The 19,899-nt window shown below is 40.4% G+C and overlaps 1 protein-coding gene and 1 long non-coding RNA gene across 6 annotated transcripts in view; one reads left to right on the forward strand and one right to left on the reverse strand.

Moving 5' to 3' along the window:
- Positions 1 to 5,922: 5,922 nt before the first annotated feature.
- LOC309666922 lies at positions 5,923 to 16,597 on the forward strand. 3 transcript variants are annotated; one of them, XR_014267341.1, is made up of 6 exons: positions 5,979 to 6,044; positions 6,987 to 7,247; positions 11,098 to 11,192; positions 12,718 to 12,794; positions 13,109 to 13,207; positions 13,817 to 16,597. It is a non-coding gene; the product is annotated as an uncharacterized lncRNA (long non-coding RNA). The 3 variants fall into 3 exon arrangements; XR_014267340.1 differs by lacking the exons at positions 5,979 to 6,044; positions 6,987 to 7,247; positions 12,718 to 12,794 and adding an exon at positions 5,923 to 5,937; XR_014267342.1 differs by lacking the exons at positions 5,979 to 6,044; positions 6,987 to 7,247; positions 12,718 to 12,794 and adding an exon at positions 9,279 to 10,282.
- Positions 15,641 to 19,899, reverse strand: part of SLC35F1 (solute carrier family 35 member F1) — a 410,815-nt gene continuing 406,556 nt past the window's right edge. For all 3 annotated transcript variants that reach the window (XM_082474851.1, XM_082474852.1, XM_082474850.1), the window contains one exon: positions 15,641 to 18,931. In XM_082474851.1, coding sequence (XP_082330977.1) covers positions 18,707 to 18,931 — 225 coding nt within the window. In that variant the 3' untranslated portion in view covers positions 15,641 to 18,706. The remainder of the gene's footprint in view (positions 18,932 to 19,899) is intronic.

The raw sequence follows: 19,899 nt of genomic DNA on the forward strand, positions 1-19,899 counted from the left end.
ACTTTAAAAAACGAGATACCTTCTACTACGGATTTAACTTGAGAAGCCCACATCTATAGAGTTGATAAAGGCAAAACAAATAATCAAAATCAGGGTCCCACATTGACAGTGGTCTTTGAACACCTCTAGGGGGCTGAAACTCATCCTCCAGAAGATTACAGTCAGCCTGAGCTTACTAATCGAGTGGAAAATCCTGGCCTGGAGAACAGCATCCTAAGAATCTGATGGCATTCAAGACATGCTACCCTCAAAATACAGCACCTTGGCGTATTGAATATTTCAGGTTGGAGGAATTTGAGAAACGGCAGGTGCAGGAAGGTCTTTCTGATCTTCTCCTGAAGCAGGTCATAAAAGCTTCCTGTGAGAGCTGCCCTTCACTCCAGCAAACCCAGCGTAGAAACACTCAGGTTGAACCATTCTTTTGGGGTCTTCGTTTCCTTGCAAAGTCTCCCGTGCCATGTAAAACTTACATTAAATGAATTTGTCTGTTTTTCTCTTTTTAATCTGTTTCTTGTAATAGGGGTCCCTATAGAGAACTTAGAAGTGTAGAGCAAAAAGATATTTTTCCGCCCCTACAAATTATAACATCCAGATATTGGCTGTAATTTGTGGAGCTGGAAGAGCAATCTTCCCATATGTGAACTTAGGCCTGAACTTCTGGGAATTTTCCTACCATATTTATAAGTATGGCTGTGGCTGCATAACTCCAATCAATGGCTCCCTTTTCCCATGGTCTTCTCCTTTGTGTGTCTCTCTGTCTTCTCTTCTGACTCTTATAAGGACATTTGTCATTGAATTAAGGGCCTCCCCAGGTAATCCGAGATGATTTCCTCTCAAGATCTTTAATTACATCTGCAAAGACCTTTTTTCCAAATCAATCAGGTCACCTTCACAGGTTCTGGGCGGACGTATCTTTTGGATGGACCACCATTTAACCCACTACAGCACCATTCCGTCCCCCAGACCTAGGCTTCCACGTAAATGCCAGGCGGTGTCTGTTGGGGCCTAAGCTGACCTCCGAGCTGACTGGGGCTGGTGTTGGCTGTTTGGGTTCAATGGCAGCTCCCAGAGGCTGCGCTGCCTCTCCCCGCAGTCCCCACCTCCTGGAAGAGCCAGTGAAGCAAAGCTTGGGAGCAGCGTAGCGCATCCTGTCTTCATGCCCAACAGAGGCTTTTCATGCTCAACTCCCCGCACTGCAAAATAGAAAGGAAAACTCGTTATGCCCCTATTTTCTAAAGACACTCATTCCTGCTTTTATTTACAGCCTTGAAAATTTCTCATTAGCTCTTATTTCTGTGGTTGTTACTTTCAGAGGTTTTCCGTGTTTATGCATGGGAAGAAATTCGTTCGGTATCTCAGGCATTTTAGAATTTAATTCCAACCTGCCACTATTATTTTGTTTCACATTGTATATGAGCCCAATCTCTTTTTGACTTTTAAGCACGATGATGATACCTGGCTCTCCTTCTCCTCCATGCCTGGGTCATATATATGTTTTTTATCTTGAAACTAACTCCTGAAAAATGAGATTGACTGTAATTTGCACCCACATTCTTTTTTTTTTTTCAGAGGAAGTTGCAATATCTGATGTCTTAATATGCAATATCAAGTGTTCCTTAAATTATTCTCTCAAGAGGCAGAAGAGGATGTGGAAATTATAGTCAGCTCTCGACTGCAGACTGCCTGCATTTTCCTGTTCCCTAGAAACTGTCAGGGGTAGCTTGAAGAAGGGAGAGGAATCAAAACTCACATCAGCCAACTTTGCTATTTGTGAAGCTCTCTGGAAAAATATTTTGGGAGAAAAAACCTGGAGTTATCGACTAACATGAGGTGTGTAGTGTGTTCTGTGAATTTCACTCTTTCTGAACCGTTCAGACCCATATGTCAGATGACAGCCAGTCAGGCATCACTTTGATAATCGAATTTTGAAAATTCCTAATAGACTCTAAAGTCAGAATGTGGGAACATTATGAAGGACATTAGAAATTATGAAACGTTTGCCCATTATTTATTTCCACTCATTCCTGGTTCACGTGAGATTTGTTACTTTTCTTTTCTTTCTGGAAGATGATTATCTCCCAGCATGATGTCAGAGTGTCTGGGGCTAACACAAAAGTAATGAAAATGCTTTTTAAAATTCACATTTTAGAATTCTTATTGAATTTTTTCAGAACCTTGTTTTTCAATATGAGGGTGCATTTATTTCATAATGAAAGTCAAGCAGTCAAGCTCTCAACTGCTTTTCCTTAATAGTGCTAAAAGGTAATCAAATTCAGTTCATATAACTAGAAAATCTTTTTTCTTTGAGCTTTTTCCCCAGACTTTGTCACTTAGGGAAAAGATTCAATCCCAGCCTATTAGATCTCAGACTGCCTATGGCAGGACTGTAATAATTGGTTTTTAGCATGAAAGAACATGCATGTTTCAGACATTATTGTTTCCAGAAGGTACACTGCACTGAGTGTCAGGAGAATCTGGAAAGAGCTATTCCATAAGGACATTTCATATTGTGGTCAGGAAAAACCCTAATTATTTCAGTTAATTTTTACATTTCTTTTATTCAAAAATAAGTTGCAAGTTTGTTATTGACTGGGTTCAGAACATGCTACCCCAGAACACGACATGTTGATATATTGCATATTTTAAGCTGAAAGAGTTTGATAAAATGTCAGGAAGCAGGAAGGTCTGTCTGACCTTCCCTTGTGCTTCTCCATCATTGAGAAGTCTCCTCCTCACACCCTGGGGAAAGGAACATGCTTATCTCTACGATAGAGAGAGAAGAGTCCAAATAAACAGGACTAAGTTTCCCCAGTTTATTACAATTAGCTCATACCTTCTTTTTTTAAGTCACAAACACTTTTTTTTACTTCTTATTTTTAAATAATTATATATTCACCAGAAGTTGATGAGAAGTCCCATATACCCTTAACTTAGTTCCCCACAATGGTTACATATTTAAAAAATTTTTTTTCTTTAAATTTTATTTTTTTACTGAAGTATAGTTGATTTACAGTGTTGTGTTAGTTTCAGGTATATAGCAAAGTGATTCAGTAATCGCAGCAAAGCGATTCAGTATATACATATGTATATATATTACTGAATCACTTTGCTGTATATATACATATATACATATACATATTCTATATATTTCTTTTTCAGATTCTTTTCCCTTATAGGTTATTACAAAATATTGAGTAGAGTTCCCTGTGCTATAGAGTAGGTCATTGTTGGTTATCTATTTTATATATAGTAGTGTGTTGGTTATCTATTGTACATATAGTAGTGTGTATATGTTAATCCCAAACTCCTAATTTAGCCCTCAATCTCCCTCCCCCTTCCCCTTTGGTGATCATAAGTTTGTTTTCTATGTCTGTGGGTCTATTTCTGTTTTGTAGATAAGTTCACTTGTATCATAATTTTAGATTCCACATATAAGCCCTATTGTATGATATTTGTCTTTCTCTGTCTGGCTTACTTCACTTGGTATAGCTCATGCCTCCTTTGTCTCATCATATTTCTCCACAGATGTCCACTCTTCATCTAACCTAGCATGAAAACACTCAGGTTTTAACCACTTCTTCAATTCTTCATTTCTTGAGGAAGGCTCCTGTGTCATGTAAAACATGTTAAATAAACTTGTGTTCTTTTCTCCTGTAATGATGCCTTTGTCATTTTAACTTTCAGACCCAGCCAGTGACCCTAAGAGAGTCAAGGAAAACTTTTTCCTCCCCTACAACATCAAAGGTTAGTTCATGTTTTATTAAACAAATGTTCAAGTCCATTGCCACCAGGCCCAAGATAAATGATTTTCTGGTTTTCCTTTTTTTGGAGTGAATGTTCTAGCTCAGTCATTTCTTTAAGAGACAGTGTTCATCATCACTGTTGTCTAACTTCATATTTTCATCCAGGAATTTTTACCACTTCCCTAAACATAGTTCTCTTTTTGCCCAGACTTAGATAAATAGCCATGGATCTATAGTCCAAAGTCACTCATTCACTTCCCTATATATTAATATTAGTGAAGGGGTTGAATATTTTTAAAAGCTGTATTTCTGACTTTAAAAAAATGCTTCCTACTGATTGTGAGCCAGGTTTTGTTTATCAAAGATGTCTAAGGTCATACCAGGAGCATAAATGCTATTAAAACTCTACCTCAGAGAGTCAGAACGTTCCCAGTGAATTTCTTTCTCCTTAATCTGCTCAGAGCCAGTTTATGTTGCTTCAAACAAAACAAGTACCTGATATTCTTTCTAGGCTTACAGAGTTTATACTCTAGTGGAGAATATAGTAATAAACACAACAAGATGTTATTTTAAATAGCAGGAGGTATTATGAAGAAACTAAACCAGGGTAATGGAAAAGAGTGAGACTGGGGTTAGGGTGATCAAAGCAGGCCCTTTGGGGAGGCAGCACATGAGCTGAAACCTTAACGTGAAGCACCAGAACTGCAGTGATGGGGGAGCATATCCTACGCAGAGGACGTGAGGGCCTCGCGGTAAGAACGGGCTTGGTCTGTTGGAGAAAGAGACACAGGTGTGGTGAGTGAGTGAAGGGAGAGTAGAAACACATGCACTTGTGAAGCTGCTAGGCAAGATCCAGGTCTGGTGGGTCCTGAGAACCATGTAAGGCGTTTGAATATTATTCTAACAGCTACTGGGAGAGACTGGAGGGGTTTATACAGGGAAATAACAGGATGTAATTTACATTTTAAAAAGATCTCTCTAAGCAGAGTTGTAGGGAGTAGAGATGCGAGAGCACTTAGTTGGCAGTTTCCACAGCTCAGGATAGAGAGGGAGGAGGCTTGGACCGGGGCGGCAGAAGCAGCTGTGTTGAGTAGTCATGTTCAGGGCGTGAGCCATGGGATTTGACAAGATTTCCTGATGGATCGGATGCGAATGCTGATGAAAAGAACAGCATCGAAGGTGAATCTGGGGTGCTTGGCTCTAGTGACCAGGTAGATGATGGTGTTATTAAGTTAGATGGGGAAAACTGGAGGAGAAACAGATCTGGGGAGAATCACAAGTTCTGTTTTGGACCAGTTAGGTTGGAGAGTGTCGCCCAAGAAATGCAGAAGTCTGCAAATGAGAAAAAGAGCTTCTTTACCATCTTAAGAATTGCACTGCAGGAGGCACTGGTTTGAGTAGCAACTCAAATGTGCTCTGAGGAAAGCAGAAAACGGCGGGTTCATAAAGACAACTGACAAAGACATTCCAGAGACATTACATAGCTTATTTTTACAGAACTACGATTGGTGCAGGCATTCAGTCACTTGGCAGCAACTGGTTGCTTAGCTGCGATTTCTAAAGGGTAAATAAAGAAAACAAGTTCTGGTGGTCTCAGGAAGGCCAGGTCAGAAGTTTCTACTGCATCCAGTGTGGATATGATTTCCACTTCTTTAATGGCCTCCTGGCTTCATTTTAGAGCCTTTGACACAAGTGACCCCATGTTGTTGTTCATAGTCTACAAGAGGCCCAACGGACATCCACGTGGACACGTGGAACAGGCAGGGAGAGGTCTGGGCTGGGGATGCAAAAGGGAGTCGTCAGCATGAAGCTGGTGTTTAAAGCAGTGCGAGTGAGTGCAGATAGAAAGGAGAAGCAAACTGAAGGCAGAGCTGTGGGCAGCTCCAACGTTCAGCGTTGTGCGCGAGGAGGAGGGTCCAGTAAGGGACACCAAGAAGGAGTGGCTTGCGTGGCCTGTGACGTGCGGGGACGCCAGGCAAGCATGGTCCGCAAACCTCAAGGGAAAGAAGTGCTTCAGGAAGGAGGCCGCGGTAGGCTGTGCCAGTGCTGCTGAGAGGCGGAGCAGGAGGTGGTACAGATAAGGTGTCTCCCTGGGGGAGGGGGTGGGAGGGACCTGCTGCCTCGGCGGGTGGGGTGGAGCCTTTGGAGGAGTCAAGGACATTTCCCCGACTACGTCCTTCTACCTCCAGAGCAAGTTAGTATTTCTTCCGTTTTTGTTTTGTTTTTCTTTTCTTCAGACCAGTGTTACTGTTGGGACTACACAGGGGGAAATCTGCCTGTCACGCATTTCCGTACCCAAAGGTGAGCCTTGAATGTGGTTGGCGTTGGTTTCCTAAGCTAGCTGATTTAATCGTTACAATGTAACCCATTCTATACTTGGATACAGAGTCACTTCATTCCTCTCCCACATGCTTCTTTTCACTGGATTCTTGCAGGTAGCTCCTCAAAGGTTTGGTGAATTTGAACCGTTTTCTGAGATATCATAAGACATCTTGTTCAACAGTGTAGCTTCCGTCTTTGGAGTCAGGCACACCTGGGTTTGCATCCTGGCCTCATCACTTGCTAATTGTGTAAACTTGGCGATTTTATATCACCCAACCGTGCCTCTATTAACTCATCAAAAAAAGAAAAAACCTGGGATACACTTTACAACCCACCCCATGGGGTTGTTTTGAGGACTCGTTGAGACAATCGCTACAATGCCCGTTGTCTAGCACACAGTAGAATAAATTATATCAGTTGTAGCTTCAGCTACATAGAAATCTGTAATAGATTCAAAGAAAATGCAATGGCTCCCCTAAAATCTTGAGCCAGGATGCTCCAAGATTGGCAATGGGCAAAGGTCTCTTTAAAGGGAGAGACCTTGAGATCTGACACTTTTCACTGAGCTGCATCTTCCCCTTGAGGATCTTGCACTAATTACTGTAGCTCCACATTATCCCCCAAGTAATGGGAGAGTCTCCATCCATTGTCAGTATCAGAGGACCAGGGCTTGATTTTATAAAGGGAGCAACTGGTTTCCGTTATAGATGCAAATGGAAAACCTGGGTTTGGCCTGTTTGGGGGCTTTCATTTCTCTAACTTAAAAAGGCATTCATTGAAATCATATCTTAAGCACAGGTCTGGTTGCATCCAGGAAGGAGGATTGTAGTCTACCTGCTTTGTTCTCAAGCATTATCTCGTTCTGAACCACATGTGCCATGGGATGCTGGGCAAAATTGATGTCTTTGGTCTTATTATTAGCTGCCCTTGGGCTTCTCAGAGAAATCTTGGAGGCCTGAGTTCACAGCTCTGCTGGAGATTGACAGCTGGAATATGATGTTCAAATGAGGAACACATCCTGTTAAGGTAAAAGTAGACATAGCTACTAGATCGAGCTGCAAAGGAGAAGAAGAGGAAGGATTTTCAAATTTCCTTTCCTGGAGAAAACCATCAACTCGTGTTCATAATAGGACATAATCTGTAAGCAAGTGGCTGAAAGGTGGTCTCAAGTTCCACGTAGAGGTAGGTTTTGGAATCCCCTCTGGTGATTCCAAATAAGAGCATTATCTGGAGCAACTCTGGGCTAATAGAAGGAGACCTAGATCATCTCAGTTAACTTGGATTCTCTTACTGTGTCTTTTTTTTTTTTTTTTAAACATCTTTATTGGAGTATAATTGCTTTACAATGGTGTGTTAGTTTCTGCTTTATAACAAAGTGAATCAGCTATACATATACATATATCCCCATATCCCCTCCCTCTTGCATCTCCCTCCCACCCTCCCTATCCCACCCCTCTATGTGGTCACAAAGAACTGAGCTGATCTCCCTGTGCTATGCGGCTGCTTCCCACTAGCTATTTTACATTTGGTAGTGTATATATTAGTCCATGTCACTCTCTCACTTCGTCCCAGCTTACCCTTCCCCCTTCCTGTGTCCTCAAGTCCATTTTCTACATCTGCATCTTGATTCCTATCCTGCACCTAGCTTCTTCATAACCATTTCTTTTTATTTTTAGATTCCACATATATTGTTAGCATATGGTATTTGTTTTTCTCTTTCTGACTTACTTCACTTGGTATGACAGACTCTAGGTCCATCCACCTCACTACAAATAACTCAATTTAGTTTCTCTTTATGACTGAGTCATATTCCATTGTATATATGTGCCACATCTTCTTTATCCATTCATCTGTTGATGGACACTTAGGTTGCTTCCATGTCCTGGCTACTGTAAATAGAGCTGCAATGAACATTGTGGTACATGACTTGTTTTGAATTATGGTTTTCTCAGGGTATATGCCCAGTAGTGGGACTGCTGGGTTGTATGGTAATTCTATTTTTAGTTTTTTAAGGAACCTCCATACTGTTCTCCATAGTGGCTGCATCAATATACATTCCCACCAACAGTGCAAGAGGGTTCCCTTTTCTCCACACCCTCTCCAGCATTTATTGTTTGTAGATTTTTTGATGATGGCCATTCTGACTGGTGTGAGGTGATACCTCATTGTTGTTTTGATTTGCATTTCTCTCTAATGATTAGTGATGTTGAGCATTCTTTCCTGTGTTTGTTGGCTGTCTGTATATCTTCTTTGGAGAAATGTCTATTTAGGTCTTCTGCCCATTTTTTGGATTGGGTTGTTTGTTTTTTTGATATTGAACTGCATGAGCTGCTTGTAAATTTTGGAGATTAGTCCTTTGTCAGTTGCTTCATTTGCAAATATTTTCTCCCATTCTGAGGGTTGTCTTTTCGTCTTGTTTATGGTTTCCATTGCTGTGCAAAAGCTTTTAAGTTTCATTAGGTCCCATTTGTTTATTTTTGTTTTTATTTCCATTTCTCTAGGAGGAGGGTCAAAAAGGATCTTGCTGTAATTTATGTCATAGAGTGTTCTGCGTATGTTTTCCTCTAAGGGTTTTATAGTGTTTGGCCTTACATTTAGGTCTTTAATCCATTTTGAGTTTATTTTTGTGAATGGTATTAGGGAGTATTCTAATTTCATTCTTTGACATGTAGCTGCCCAGTTTTCCCAGCACTGCTTATTGAAGAGGCTGTCTTTTCTCCATTGTATATTCGCCTCCTTTATCAAAAATAAGGTGACCATATGTGCATGGGTTTATCTCTGGGCTTTCTATCCTGTTCCATTGATCTGTATTTCTGTTTTTGTGCCAGTACAATTCTGCCTTGATTACCATAGCTTTGTAGTATAGTCTGAAGTCTGGGAGCCTGATTCCTCCAGCTCCATTTTTCTTTCTCAAGATTGCTTTGTCTATTCGAGGTCTTTTGTGTTTCCATACACATTGTGAAATTTTTTGTTCTAGTTCTGTGAAAAATGCCATCGGTAGTTTGATAGGGATTGCATTGAAACTGTAGATTGCTTTGGGTAGTATAGTCATTTTCACAATGTTGATTCTTCCGATCTAAGAACATGGTATATCTCTCCATCTGCTTGTATCATCTTTAATTTCTTTCATCAGTGTCCTCTAGTTTTCTGCATACAGGTCTTTTGTCTCCTTAGGTAGGTTTATTCCTAGGTATTTTATTCTTTTTGTTGCAATGGTAAATGAGAGTGTTTCCTTAATTTCTCTTTCAGATTTTTCATCATTGGTGTATAGGAATGCAAGAGATTTCTCTGAATTAATTTTGTATCCTGCTACTTTACCAAATTCACTGATTAGCTCTAATAGTTTTCTGGTAGCGTTTTTAGGATTCTCTATGTATAGTATCATGTCATCTGCAAACAGTGACAGCTTTACTTCTTCTTTTCCAATCTGGATTCCTTTTATTTCTTTTTCGTCTCTGATTGCTGTAGCTAAAACTTCCAAAACTATGTTGAATAATAGTGGTGAGAGTGGGCAACCTTGTCTTGTTCCTGATCTTAGAGGAAATGGTTTCAGTTTTCCACCATTGAGAACAATGTTGGCTGTGGGTTTGTCATATATGGCCTTTAGTATGTTGATCTTACCATGTCTTGACTTGGCCTCTTTGTTGGCACAAAGTTTTGCTGGCACCCGTTTTTGCTACATTGGCTGACATGTGAGATGAGCTAAGTCTGTCAGGAATCCTGTTTACATCTGTCCATTTGCTGCAAATGGGCCAGTTAAGGGCAGAACCTGGATTGGAGCAAAATATCTGACTTTCACCAAAACTTTTACTTAGTTTGATTTTGGGGGTCCTACATTTATTGCCTTATTTTTTAGATTTTCAACTCCAATATTAATACTTTTACTTATTACTCTGTTCTTCTAAGGATAAAGTGTATAAGAAAAAAAAACTTTTAGTTCTTTGTCATCAGGATAACACTGAATTATTTGCTCTATATTATTATCTCCACATTATCTTCTTGGTCACAACTTCCTCTCAGGAAGTTTTCCTTGGATGAATAAAAGAATAGCGTAAAGAAATTTTTTTTTAAATATTGGAAGTGAAAATGCAAAAGAAAGAGAAATGGAAGAAAATAAGTTCATTCTGTAGGATGGATGGCATGAACCAACTCCACCAGCAGTAAAACATTTCACAGTGTTTTGCTAATGTGGGGATCTTGAAGTATGGTGTTGACAGGTAAGGACATTAGAAAAATAATAATTTTAAATTAAAAATATGATGTAATTTTTAAATCATTGTAATTTAGAACCTAGACTATTTTCATTTAATGAACATGCAGTGCGATGTTAAAAAATCTAATTCTATTCGAATTTTTAAAGCAAATGGGCATAGAGCCTAGACCCAGTATCTGAGATACAATCATTCATGCTCTGTAGAGTTTCGTCCTTTTCTTAAATGATTTTAAAGCCAAAAGATCAAATACAGTTGAGTTCTAAAGTAAAGAAAACCATTTTCCTGAAATGCTCAAAGAAGCAGTGAGCAAGAATGAATTAATGAAGTAGAAAGACCAAGCTAAGAAGATGGCAGCAGACGTGGATGCTGCCGTGAACCTGGGTCAGTCACTTCAGGAGGAGTAGACAGAAGTAGTGTGATGCCAAAACTCAGATGCTGGTACAATCACATTAGAAACAGATGCGAACTACGTTGTACCCTAAAGAAGACATTCTACTTTATCATGAAAATGTAAATAATCAAAATTGCATTAGTACATAAAAGTCTATTCCTTTACAACGTCAAGAATCAAGGAAAGGAGACTGTATTATGAATAGAAGCAATCCATTCAACCAACCACAGGAGAAATAGTAAAAGGGTGTTTTCACCCCGTTAACCCAGGAGTAGAGGGTGGTGGCCCCATAGAGCCCTGAGGGCTCTGAAGAGACTCTGGTGCCTCCGGGTAGACAGGGGCAAATTTTGCTTAAAAAAATTGAAAGCTTCAGTTATCATGATCTCTTTTTCAATGACTTTTATTTCCCCCCATCCTTGCATTCCAGGGCCCACTGGACTGAGTGGTTTCTGTTGTGCCAGTAAGGAGGAAAAGAGAAGCTTCTTCACCTTTGAGTGCAGTCGGGTCTTCATTCAATGACAGGTAACTTGTTTCCCAAGGGTGGTGGCCTCACTAGTGACGCTGACCTGCCATAGGTCATTGGAGAATATAGGAGTGAGGGCTAGTGGGTGTCTGGGAGTTTGAAATCCCCCCATGGAAGCAGTGAGCTCTCAACTCTGGCACAGCAGTTGCAGATAGACCATTGCAGCTCTAAGTAGTTCGTCTGGTTTTGGGAGTATCACAGGCAAAGCCAGTCCCAAGGACCCCTCTTCCACTTGTGTGTTGAGTAGGAGTAGCAGAGGGAGAATTTCCCATCTGTGTATTCAGCTGGATGGATTCAATCCAAAGGGCAAAGGCAGTCTAGCTTGGGCATGTACTGGGTGCTTTTCTTTTCTTTTCTCTTGGGGATTCCACTTCCGGAGTTGGTTGGAAATAGGGATCCTCCTAAGGGTCATTTATCCAAGCTGCCTAACAAGCTGCCCGGCCCCTTAACGGGAAGGATCTGCATTAGTTCTCTGACACTGGTTTCCGGTGATCACAGAGCAGCCTCTTTAACAGAAGTACCACACACTATATTGTTATCTACCAAATTTTGCCAGTGATGAACAAGGCTGTAGCTTCTCCAGGCTAAAGATCTTTTCTTCAACTGAACCATCTCCACCCTTAGATGCCATGACATGACTTGAGATTTTGAACGGATTGATCGCCAGTGTTCCCGCTAGCTCTCAAATTCTGTGTCTAAGCTTGTGACTGAAATGAAGATGAACTTCACAGTTGTTTGGAGGTCATAATTATGAATTGAAAACTGAATGTCAAGTGAAGTCTCAGTCTTCAACTACGACACCAAACTCCTCACATTAACTTGTCCTCTATCCCTGACAATTTTCCTTTTAATTAAAATGCAGCCTGATAGGCAGAATCATGGGGCCCATGAAGCAGTTATGTGATTCACTCAACCATTTATGCATGAGTGACCTATTTAGCTTTTAAAATCCTATTTAATGCCCAAAACTGTATTAGAGAATTCAAACAAAAGCTCACAGGGAGTCCCATAATGAGACTGTTTTTTTTTTTTAACATCTTTATTGGAGTATAATTGCTTTACAATGGTGTGTTAGTTTCTGCTTTATAACAAAGTGAATCAGCTATACATATACATATATCCCCATATCCCCTCCCTCTTGCATCTCCCTCCCACCCTCCCTATCCCACCCCTCTAGGTGGACACAAAGCACCGAGCTGATCTCCCTGTGTTATGCGGCTGCTTCCCACTAGCTATCTATTTTACATTTGGTAGCGTATATATGTCCATGCCACTCTCTCACTTTGTCCCAGCTTACACTTCCCCTCCCCGTGTCCTCAAGTCCATTCAATGAGACTGTTTTGATTATTCCAGTGATTAGCCCATTTCCTCCCTCTTTAATAATTTCATTTAAAAAAGTAGTCATTTTAAGAACAAGCAGATTTTCTTAATTGCTTTTCTAGTTTACTGTGAAATTGGCAAGTGGCCAACCATCTGTGAAACTGCAATTATTACAACTACTTAAAATTTATCAAACCTCTTCAGGTACTATGGAAGTAATTCTCCTCACCTACAAAGACAAGGGCAAGAAAGGCAGGAATAAGACCCAACATCGCACAAAAGTAGGTATCACCCCATGTTTCAACCTTTTAGCCCCAAATCCCAGAAATGGCATTTGTGGACACTGTTGGGGGAAATGTCAGGTGCAGAAGGCGTTCGACCCACCGCCATGAGGCGTGTGCTCTTCAGCACCTGGGGATCTACTTCTTCCTCCCATGAGGAATTCGTGCATGCACACATTTATCTGTCACTCAGCATTTCTTGAAATGGATGGGTGTGTTGCCTCGAGTGTAATTTACTTCTGAATAATTCCAGCAACGCCGCTTCCTTTAGCCTCACGTTTCTCTCTTGCTCTTTTACTTTTCTACACATTTAGCAATGACACAGTGGTGAAGATGTTCGAGATGTTACCACTGGAACATCTCTCACTTCACCACCCCTGACCACAGACGTTTGGGAGGAGGAAGCCTGAACAGTAAGATGAGAACCTAGACCGGGGCTGCCCCCCAGGAGTGGAGAATCCAATAACAGCTTCACCACTGCGGGCAGGTGGTCATCCTGATGTTTTAACCTCAGATAGCGACATCTAGTGGCCCAAAGACATAGCTATCCACAGTGCTGCCAAGTTCCCAGGGTCAGGGATGTACTGGTGTTATGCCTCTTAAAGCCAGTGTGACCACACAGCCAGCTTTGCCTGCAAAAGACTGGGTCTACGGACCTGTTGTCCAGGCATAATTACTGAGTGCCTGCTTGACGGATTGGATAATGAATTACACAGCCTATTTACTGCCTGACATAACATATTCTCAGCCAGTGCCATCACTGTGGGGTAATGAGTTCAGGGAGATTACTCCCCGTTGTGTAAAAAGTAATATTTATCTTTATCCATCCTGAAGTTATCCTCCAAGCATTATGGGATGGTTCCCAGCTCTAACGCTGAGGCCTGGTGAACAAGCTCGTTTTCATGCTTTTATAGATTTAGTCATATTACACCAGGCCTTTGTCTATCCAGATGGAAGCCCCTAATTTTAGTCTATTCCCAGGGACCTCCTCCCTCTGATCATTAGTTTTCCCTGTTAATCAGGTTGCAGTGTCGTTTGGAGGCGACTTGCCTGGCTGTCTAAAAAGTGACACACAATGCCTTGTCCTTTCAGGCACTAATGAAAGGCCATCTGGTAGGTGTGGGGCTTTCCAGCTGTATTATAATTTTTTTTGAATTAAACATTTTTGACCACATAGAGAATAAAGGACAGAGACCGAGTAGGTGGCCCAGAATGGTCCTCTGTTTATGTTCGCAGAAAGAAAAAAGAAAAAGAAAAAAGCAAAAAAAATCAAAGAAAAAAGGAAGAGAAGAAAGAAAAAAGAAAGATCAGTGTACATAATTAAGAAGCAATGTTATGCATTCAAAAACACTATTTGCAAGTGAAAAAAGAACTTCACTTTGTTGTTTTTTATCCCAGGGTCAACCTGAAGGAATAGCCTAACATTTCAAGGGTTTGTTAAAAAATACAAGGGTGGTTTAATTGGACCTCGTGATGCCTTTCTTTCCAAGAACAGGAATTTTACAGAAAAAAGTACTTAGTTGTAGAAGGAAAAGGGGAACACTTTGTAATAGAATATCTTAGCCTTGTACTTTGTATTTCTGATTTAGAAGTTAGATTCCATTAAAAAAAGATGTATGAGAGCCTTGCGTGAGCAAGGTGTTTCGTGGGGACTGAAAATAGATCAGCTGGATTTGATTTCAGTCCCTATCACTGCAGATAGTACAATTTGTTTTCCTATGGAACATCAAGACAATACAGTACTTACAGCTCACTTGAATTTTACTTGTTTCTCTTTTTCTTCATGCTAATAATCACAAAAACCATTCAAGTACTGCCTTAGCTTCCCTTTGCAAGAACTTTCAAGCATTTAGGAAACCCAATTCTTTCTCTTAAGAAAATAATAATTCACCGGGAAGACAGACTAAACATGACATGTATGTTTATTAGGTATACTATGTGGACCCCAATAATTTAGAATTGTTGGACATTTAGACACAGACTGAGTTGAAGTTCAACTGTATTTCATCTTTGATCAAAGAGTTTACTAAATAAAAATAAACAATACTTTAGAGAAAAAGTTACATTTCTCAAGGAAAAAACTTTTTTTAAACTGAGTCATGCTGTTTAAACAAATTATTTATGTGAAGTGTGGTACTGTTCTACTTATAAAAGCAGATCACAACGGATCTGTACTTAAGAGCCCTGTACAAAGGCTGTGTGCCACTGCTCCTTTTTTCCTTGAAAAATGAATGTTTTTCTTTTAAGATTTTAAATATATAACTCGGACACACAGTCTTTTCAGCTCATTTAATTTTTGAGGTCTGATTATGAACATAAATGACAAGAACATGTAAATTTATATACAATCGTTTCTCAGTACTTAAATTTACTGGGTGACTGCAGTTAGTGGAGAAGTGACAATGACAAGATGCTGTGTAAGTTCGGAGCAGAAACACAAACAGTCCTGCTTTACAAATGTTAATGCTCTTTCTTTGTGTCTGGCATTGTGCCGAGGGCAGCTTACACAAATCTTTCTTCTTTATGAGAAATTGTTTCTTGGGGGTAAATTTATAATTGTCCTACATGTGTTTTAAATGTGGGCTTGGAGGGTGTAGCCCCAGAGCCTCCTTAAGTACCTAGATAAATAATTAATTTTGCAAATTACAAATGTGGCTTTAATTTGGCTTTTCGAAGCTACAGCTCTGAGACCAACTGTGCCCTTCCTAATTTGGAAATATTTTCTTTCTGGTTTTTATTTTGACATGTACCCTGCTATCTACTTTCGTTGCTATTTCTAGCATCCCACGGGAGCTGCTTCCCTGGTTGTCATAGTGCAGACAAACACTCAAGAAAACCAAGAACTCTGTGCTTTCATAAAGCATTTATTTTTATTTGAAAACATTATACAGGCATTACATTGCCACAGCCAGTCCATAGGGGAGCATGCAAATATCAAAAATGGAGAGTTTGTTCAACTTATCGGTGTCAATTTCCTTTTTGGTTCATATTTTCCATTTGCAGTGTCTGGATTAGTGTGCTTTGTTACGTGGCTTGACAGTAGAATCCTACCCATGGGGTAAAATCTGTACTGGTAGCTAGCTGGGGACTACTAAATGGTTACAAATCAAAAACAAACCCAAAACAAACAATACTACACGCTTGTCAAAAGGTTAATAGCACAAGTTAGCAATACCTAAACTAAACATTGAACCATTTTCATGGGACACAGTGGTGCAAATTTTTCCATTGCTTGTTCTACCTGGTTGTGTATTTCAGAGCTCGGAGCTGTGGGAAAGTGTGACCAAGGCGAGCAGTATCCCCAGTGCAAGTTGTCATTGAGTGAGGACCGCCACTTAGGAGAGCTAAGGTTTGCTTACCCAACCAAATTCTAGACAAATTGCTAAAGTCTCATTTGTGGAGGAGAGAGTGGTTGGTGGTGGATTGAAAAGCTGAAATTTTTGCTGGTGTCTACTGAGGTTACGAAATTTCAGAAACTCAAACAGCTAGAGTTTATGATGTCCTACCCCCATTTCCCACCCCACTCCCAAAGGATCGATGTTTTTAACACGGAAAAAGAGTTTGTTTCTTGCTATTTTCTTTTTTCCCCGAAGGGTCAATCTGGAACTCCTGATCTCAGACAATTCAGTACGTTATCAGCCTTTCTAAATGGAGAAGAACCAACACAGTGAGCTACCCCAGTGACATGAAAATCTTGTGTACAAGGACATTGGATGGTAAAGGGTATACAGTGGATTCACCTTAACATTCACACTTGGTTTCCATACAGTGCAGTCAATTAAAATATCCTAGAAAATAATTCAGATAGCAACTTGTAGCCGTCCACTGATTTGCAAACCCTTTTGAAATTTAAATTTGAAAAAAATTCCCAGTCCACTGAGTCGACTTGGAAATACTTTCATCCACTTATTTCTCATAAGACTTTACTAAGCGTCTACAAATTAGTGTCATAAAAGTGAATAAAAAAGACTAAAACATTTGGCTTAAAATAAATACTAAAAATGCAATAAATCAAGCAAATTATGCAAACCAAAGGAATGTAAACACAAAAATAAAACCACAGTCTTTAAAGGTCTTCAGATCTGAATGGACAAAATATTCAGAGAAAGGTATTTAATTGGTTTAAAGGTAGCAGAGAGCAAACGTTGGCAAAGTTCTTTTAACTTGATATAGCTTTAATGGTGATTTTTTTTCACTGAAAATAAAACATGTTTCTAAGGGGGTTGAACAGAGATGAACATAAAATCTGCATGTCAGAAAAGATAGTTTGTCTGCTCCAACTCCAAGGGCAGGACTACCTGTCCTGGGGTAGAGGGCAGGCAGAAGCGTCACGTGGGTGCTGGCGGAGAGCATGGGATGCTTCTGTCAGCCGTATTTAGGCCTTGTTCAGGCTACTGTGGAAATCCTGACTAAGCTGCAATCTGTTCTCTACCTTACAGAGACCCCACTGATGTTTTGCTTTGCTTGCTTAAGATGTATTGATTTGAATTGCCTAAAACATTTATTTTCCCTTTACAAACCCTGTAACTCTATCGAGGATCTTTTTGAATCGTATTGAGGCCAGCCAAAGGTAAAGACTATTGCACGTACTGACATGTAGAATCTATTGTAAATCATAGAGGTTTGTGGTGTTTCTTGATTTTCTGTGTTTGAAGAAAGGGCTATTTTAAGGGCAACAAAATTAGACCAGTGACATACCCCTCAAAGCCTTATCAGGACCCTGTAATATTCTCTGTATCCATAAGAATGTTGTGTGATATATTCTGCTATTGAATGGATGCCAAATATGACCACAATGCCAGACTTTTTCATTGGTGGCATTTTTACCACTACAAAATGGCCAGATCAATCAAACTATCGTCAGAGACTGTTCCACATCAGCACCCTGACTTTGTTGGGAGGCCAAACAACCAATGACACTCCACAGTAAAGGTAATTTCCCATGCTGGTGTATTTCAAAAAGGATGTCACACAAGAGGGCAGAGGACCATGGCTTTTTCCAATGCCTTGATTGATTTCCATATTATCACTAAAGAAATCTAGGGGGGAAAAGGAAAACCAAATATATTTTTTGAAGAGGGAACATAGGGAGGAGCAGAAAGATGAAAAAAAATGTATTGCCCTAAGCACAAATAATATTATTTCTGGGGTTTCCCATAAGCCACAGAAACGGAACTTTCCTTATCCTGTTATTACAGGGACTTGATTAGCAGAATTATGTGGCACAACAGAAAGGCAATGGCCTGGAGTAATCAGAGATTGAAATATAAAAAGGCTAAAATGTTTGTTTTATATCTATTCCTAGAATAGAGAATTATATGGTCAGTTGCCACTCCCCACAAGGGTCACAGCACAAAATACATATTGAGCAGGCAATCCAACAGGTAACAGAGGAAACTGTGAGCCCCCAGGTCCCTAGGATAAGGAAGCGTCGTAGGGTGGAGCTCCTGTGGCATGCAGCACTCAGAGACTGTGCACAAAAATAAAGTGTGATTCTTAAAAAGTGGCTTGCCATAAAAAAGTGGGATTGATGTTAACTACATGTGAGTGGGTCTGGTGAGAGTTCCCATCAGGAGTACAAAACCTCCTCCTGAAAGTCGGTGTAGTAACAGTAACCGTAATAATACAAACAATAATACTTGCTTCTGATTCAAACATTTTCACAGTAATTAATGCAGGGGGGTTGTGACCCGGATACACACTAGCTAGGCATCTCCCCAGGTCAGGTGGATCAGAGCCTGTGTCTCCAGGGATGTTTAGCTTACGCCTTTTACAGGCTTTCAGATTCGCTACCTTGCAGTCCACCTGTGTAAACCGCACCTAATAAATACCTTTCTCTATGTACAAAACATGAGATGACGGGCGGACACACGGCCGCGGAGGTGTCCTCAGTGGGCTGGGAGGGTGTCGTCCTAGGCCACACGAACGTGGGGCTCGTCTTCAGTCTCCTGGCCCAGGCTGGTATAGGTGACTGAAGGCTCCACCTGAGCTGTGGCTGGTAAGTCCACGACGGGTCCCGAAGGATTGCGGAACTGCTTGTAAACCCGGGGGTCCTGGGCTATGTATGTGGAGGTGGAAGAGTAGAGCACCAGGCCGAGGAGGATGGTGAAGAAAGACAGGAGATAAAGTCCTGAAAACTAAACAACACAACAGCCAAGTCACTTAGCAGCCAGAGCAGAAGCACTTACACATGAATGAGGTGCAGAGACGGGAGCGGAGCCGTGACAGGCAGCTTGATGAGTCGGCCAAGGATCTTGATGGAAGGTGAATGTTCTCTTCTACCCTGTCTTGGTCTTATTGATTCTCCTTATCTTTTTTCTTGACTCTGTGGCTAACACAGAGGAACACTCAGCTAATTGTCCCTAAAGCTAATTGTCCCCATCTGAGTACCTGATGTGAGAGAGAGTTAATCACGAATTAAAATACAAGTTAAAAGCAAAAAACTCTCCAGTATCACTCAACAAAGAGTTGGTTGTTCGTGACTTCATTAAGCACGGAAGAAATAGAGATATTCCACTTAAGGTTGTAATGAAGCCATAAACACCGAGTGCCTCACTGACACAGCTGCATCAGGCACTTCTGTTTCACCTTAATCCAATTCAGACACTATTTGTCTTCTGAGTAGGAATTGTTATTGACTTTGGTAACTGTCTTTGCAAGATTAGATTATCCTTGGAGAGAAAGAAATAGTATAACATTTCATTCTTGCTCCACTAATTTAAAAACAAAACCAAATAGGGATGGATATATAGTACTCTGTTCCTAAACTACTGCTCGACAACTCATAGAGTTCTGTGGTGAAAAAAAGAAAATATTGGTGTATACAACTTCCCCGAGAATTTACATATGTTTTTTTAAAAAAACTACACCTTCTGGGCCTTCTTGAGTAGTTATTCTAGAATTATTTGAGTAGTTAGTGGGGGAGAGGGAGGTAACAGTATGAGTGTTGCCATATCTGTTGTTTCATTCATTCATTCACTGCTTCATTCAACCAATAGTTTTCTTCTATGTCTTCTCTGTATCAAACTTTGAACTATGTGCTGGGGAAAGAGAAATGAAAACATATGGTCCTTACCATCAAGGACTTAATAGTCTCAGTGGAGAA

Source organism: Balaenoptera physalus (genome assembly GCF_965194825.1).
Source record: "Balaenoptera physalus genome assembly, chromosome: 9".
In the NCBI taxonomy this organism is placed as follows: domain Eukaryota; kingdom Metazoa; phylum Chordata; class Mammalia; order Artiodactyla; family Balaenopteridae; genus Balaenoptera; species Balaenoptera physalus.